At 28.9% G+C, this 5,399-nt stretch overlaps 1 protein-coding gene across 1 annotated transcript in view; it reads left to right on the top strand.

Annotated features, from left to right (window-relative positions):
* The window catches only part of LOC106688551 (chronophin), a 17,623-nt gene that overhangs the window by 7,113 nt on the left and 5,111 nt on the right, over positions 1–5,399 (top strand). Inside the window, exons 3-4 of the mRNA XM_014433059.3 lie at positions 1,112–1,255; positions 5,025–5,217. Of these exons, the coding sequence (XP_014288545.3) occupies positions 1,112–1,255; positions 5,025–5,217 (337 nt within the window). The remainder of the gene's footprint in view (positions 1–1,111; positions 1,256–5,024; positions 5,218–5,399) is intronic.

Consider the following 5,399-nt stretch of genomic DNA (forward strand, 5'->3'; position numbering starts at 1 on the left):
TTGGTCCAATTTTTTCCTATTTTTCCTAAACTGTAGTGTGAAACAAGGTTTTTTTTTTTAAATGTAAAATCATTTTTAAAAAAAGTACTGATAAATTTCAAGAAGAACAAAGAAGATCATGTAGATTATGGTTCCATTATTCCAGCGGTTTCTAAATTGATTTCCTTACAGCACACTTTGAGTCTTAGAAAATCGTGATACACTTGTGGAACTAGAAAAAAATATAAAAATGTCGTGACACTTATCTTTAAACCGGTTGAGTGTGGGAAAATAGAAACAAAACAGTGCAAAGTAAATGCTGTATTAATTTTTTTTTTTTTTTTTTTTTTTGTAATGTGTTGAAAAAATTAAATTATCTTGTGGCACTCCTGAAATACGCTTGTAGAGATTTTTCTGTGAAATTAAAAAAAAATGTTGACACTTCTACATGTTTATTTATCAAACTGGACAAAACTGAGTAATAAAAAAAAAATAAATATTTGAATATAATATTCACAACTTGTTGAAGATTATCGAAAATTAAAAACAAAACCTTAGATAAAAAAAAAAGAAAAAATGATTAGTGAACAGAGGAATCTGAAGGTTTTTTACCGACCCCAAATTTGGTCATGTGATAGGCATAAAGGCATTGCATAATTTTGGCAATTTTTCTAAACGATTTGCATAGCAATATTTAAGTGTAGGCGATACTGCTACAAAATTAAATTAAACATAATTCTAATACATGGCCAGAAAATTATAATTTTCTGTGTCCTACGAAGCCAAGAATAAGGATTTTATGTAATTTAGGGAAGGCAATAAAAAATAAATATATAAAAATAAAAAATGGGGGGTTTCAAAAGAAGTATAATATTCAATTTTCTGCTGATATCACATTTCCTCCATATCTATTTAATTAGGATGTATTTAATTGTATTGTTTTTCTTTTATACTTTTCAAGTTATCCTGGTCTTTTTTATCAGCATGATAAAATGCCCATAAAAGAAATAATGAGGTTATATCACTTTTTGTTTATCGAAGTAAAGCATTTAAATATTCTTTTTCTATTCTTTTACAGACTTGAATATGTTTATTTTAATAACCGATCTGAATATTTTTATATTGTATTCAGGAAAACGTCATGAGTTGTGGGCATCTTGCTGTGAGGTATCTGAAGGAGGTCAATTTCAACAAGAAGGTGTACGTCATAGGCTTAGAAAAAGGAATAGTCACTGAACTGAAAGACCATGGATTCCATGTCTTGCATGACGAGGAGGTGAGTGTAAACATTCAACATTATGAATTCTTTAGCATATCTGCTGTTCGTAGTAATTTGAGGCTATCCTACCTGTCTGTTTCTCTGTAGTGGTCGTACATACGACACAACAGCTGATTTTTAAAATTTTAAGCAAGTAACTAACATAATATCTTAACAACAAATTTAGTAAATACTAAAATACTGTAAGTTTATACTGAAGTGAAACAGGCGTTTTAAGAAACTACCCATTAGTAGCACTCTAATAACATTTTTACATTAGAAGGTCTTGAGCCCATCTTCTTTTCAGGCACCTCGGAGGATTGTCAGAAATAGATGAGAAAGCAAGGTTAGAAACAAGTTGGTTGGTTAGGAAGTTTATATTGGAAGGATTGATATCTGGTTCGGACTAGATCGGTTACATATGGAACATTAAGGTTTTTATTTATGATTTTATTTGTGACAAAGTAAGGAGGATTTTGGATTGCAAGAATTGGATACAAGAGGAATTCGTAGGTTTAGTGGAGCCTCAAAGCTCAACTCGGTATATACTGGCCTTAGTACAGTCACATAGATTAGTCTTTTGTAATGAATTGGAAGTTTGTCGAGGTTGAAAATAAATCTGAAGAATTATTTTCTTATATAATGAAAATGTGAGTGGGATAGCTCGGGGGTAAGGCACTGTGCTACTAACTCCAAGGTGCTCCACCCGAATTGAGGCCACATCCTGGTTGTCCTAGGGAAGCCCTTACACTATGCCCAAATTAAGCTTGGTTCTACGGATAGCTAAATACTGTATTGGTTGACGATAAAAAAAATAAAAATAGAAATAGAAAATTTAAAATAGTCCTGTAAATTGATGAGACAATACAGATAAAATAATAGGTGAAAGAGAAAGAGAAAGAGAGAGAAAAAAAAAAAGGAAAATGTAAACATGCACTATAATATGGTTGATAAAATGAAGAATAAAGTAAATCAATATTTAATATAAAAATAAATAATATAGAAGATAGGAGAAAATATGAAATATAGAAACTACAGGAAAATGATAAATGATAAAACAGAAAAAAAAAAAAATATATATATACTGAAACAATAGAAAAAAAATCTTATAAGAAAATTAAAAGATACTAGTCGTTTCGATTTTTACAAATAAAACTAACCTACAGAGCTCTGGATAAAAAAAAAAAAATAATAAATAATAAGGGTAGATATTATTACAATATTATACAAGGTAATTAAATATTAGAACAAGTTGATTGATATTGCTATTATAATGTGGGCTATAGAAAAAAAAGATACTTTACTTGCTTTGGTGAAAATGTACAGAGTCAGTAATAAAAGTCAGGTGAATTGATGATAGATAGACAAACTGATAGGTAAAGAAAGAAAATTGATACACTGCACACAAACTCTAATAGGTAAGTTAAACAGACACTGTTATCTGTATTCCAAAGAGGTTGTTAATGCAGAAGCAATTATCTCTACTAGCAATAACTTACTTAAATAATTGTATACTATTGTAATACATTTACAGAATTTTAATAGTGCATGATTTAAGACTGCAGAGAATAATATTAATGGCAAAATAAAGGTGATTAAGCAGAGTAAAGTGGTTTTGGAATTTATTTAATAAATTTATCTAATATAGGCAATGGATAAAAATTAGTCTGAACTATAGCTGTCACAGATAATTGCATATTCTGCTACTGTAGCACGTGAGCCAATCCTGTGGTTTCGGAAGGCCTCCGGGGACAACCCAGCCTCATAAAGTGAGTATTCTTAATTGATTAAAAATCTGGAGGTCGAGCTTGAATCCGACCGAATCATCTTCTTGCACAACCGTTGGTCTTGCAACATTACTTCCTTCCAAAGTATTTAATATATGACGATACTTTTTTCCGTTCGATAATCCGAACCTCATTTATAACGGATGGGGTTATTTCGTAGGTGGATTTTTTTTTTAAATTAAATTATTTTTTATTTTCAGTTGTTACCGTTGTATTGTATCATATATTGAATTAATTGTATTCGGCTACAATGTGTATTATTTGAATAAAAATAGCTGGATTTTTTTAAAATTTTATTAATGGGAATATGCATGAGAATAGGAATCTAAAGCTGTTTTACAATACAATGAATAGTACAAGATCCAAGAAGAAAAAAATAGGCAGTTATTTCACCCCAATTTTTTATTACTTTAATGAAAACTATGTATAACTACTAGTCAAAACTGATGAGTCTGCCAAGTATAGGTAGGGAGAATAAAAATGGCGGTTGTTTCAAAACCTTAAAAAACAGTAATTTTTCATTCGGAGCTCTATATCTTAAAAACCACCAATACTAGAAAATCTAAGAGAACATCATTTAAAGAAGAGTAAATTTTCTGAAATATTAGTCCTAATAGAGCTATTTACATCCAATAGTTCTCGAGATATAGCTTTTTAAAACAACATTTCAGAAAGATTAGTAGTTTGTTAATTTATTTTGAGAAATCTATATCTCAGGAACGATTTGACGTACTATATAGTAGTATTATTACCTTTATCTTCGTAGGAATAGTAGTTTTCATGATATTTGCTAAAATAAATTGATTTACAGTTGTTCAAACGATAAGTTTGAGTTTAGAAAAAATTTATTTCAGAAACTATACAATGTACAGATGTCTGCCAGCACTCAAATAAAAGGTAGTTAAATTTACTATAAAATAGTTTATAACGTTTATATTTGTAGGAGTTGTAGTTTTCATGATATTTGACAAAATAAATTCTCAAACTGCTAATTTCTAGTTGTTCGTATAAAATGTTTGATTTTTGAAAAATATATCTCTAGATCCATAAGACGCACATATGACTGCCAGCACTTTAAATAAAGGAAAGTTAACTTACTATAAAGTATTTAATTATATTATATTTTTAATTATAGTAATCAAAAATTGAGGTGAAATAACTGACTTTTTTCTCATCTTGGGTTCTTGTACTAAATGTACTGTTTTTATTTTAATATATGGTATAGTAATTAAAATAAAATATTTTAATTGAAAGTAATGATACCATTAAATTTATTTTAACTGTAAATATATGCAGTTCCTTAGCACTGACTGTGCAGGTCTATAAAATATTTAATGTCCAATTTATGCCAAAGTCAGGTTCGAGATAGTAAAATCCATGGTCACAACTATTCACTAAACAATAGTTCATAATTAGCACCCAAGAATCATTAAAAGTTAATGAAATCCCACGATTGTTCAACTGCATTAAATTTAGTAAAGAATATCCTGATCAAAAATAAACAGTCCCCAATATTCTTCTTTTTGAGTTGTGATGTGAAAGGGAAGGTACAGAGGTTTTAAAATTCAGTGTATTTTTTTAAAAATTTTAATATATAGTATTTTTAATTAAATTAATATGTTTTGATTTAAAGTAATGAGACCATTAAATTTATTGTAAAAATAAATTTGATGGTACTTCACTTTAAAAGTTGTACTCCAACGAAACGTATCATCTGCCTTATGTTTTAATGTCTTTCATGTTATCCCTTTTCATTTTCTGTTACCCCTAATTTTTCATTTTCCTTATAGAATTTTTAATTCTATTGATCTATATGATACTCATCTTTGTTATATCCTGTCCTTCGTATCCGTAAAGAAATTTTACAAGACATTCCAAAAGATCGAAATAAAATTAACAGTTTTAGTATATTTTTTATTTCATACTGTTCCCCACTATGAATATCTTCAAAGCAATTACGGTCCAATACTGAGGAAATATTATTAATACATTAATTACAGATAGTAAAACTAGCCATTGGTGATCTGAGAAAAATCAAGTTTGAAGATAATGTCGGTGCAGTTGTAGTCGCCGGAGACATGAACTTCAACTACATGAAAATGTTCAAAGCTGCCAACTATCTTGCAGATCCCGAAGTATTGTTGATACAAAGTCACCAACCAAACATTGCCTTGTTTAACCCCGTTACGCCGGGTAAGTATTGGATGCTCATTAACAATAATACATTTAGCTACAGTTTGAATAATAAATCTTTTTGCACAAGTATGCTAGAGATAGAAATAAAAATTTTCAACATTAACTTTTGCACATTTTTCTGTTTGAAATGACTTAAGTCCTAATGAATTGTAAAATAATTTAAAAATCAAAGTGTAAAT

The sequence above is a fragment of the Halyomorpha halys genome, unplaced genomic scaffold, assembly GCF_000696795.3.
Source record: "Halyomorpha halys isolate HHAL.00 unplaced genomic scaffold, Hhal_1.1 Scaffold1154.1, whole genome shotgun sequence".
Classification (NCBI taxonomy): Eukaryota; Metazoa; Arthropoda; class Insecta; order Hemiptera; family Pentatomidae; genus Halyomorpha; species Halyomorpha halys.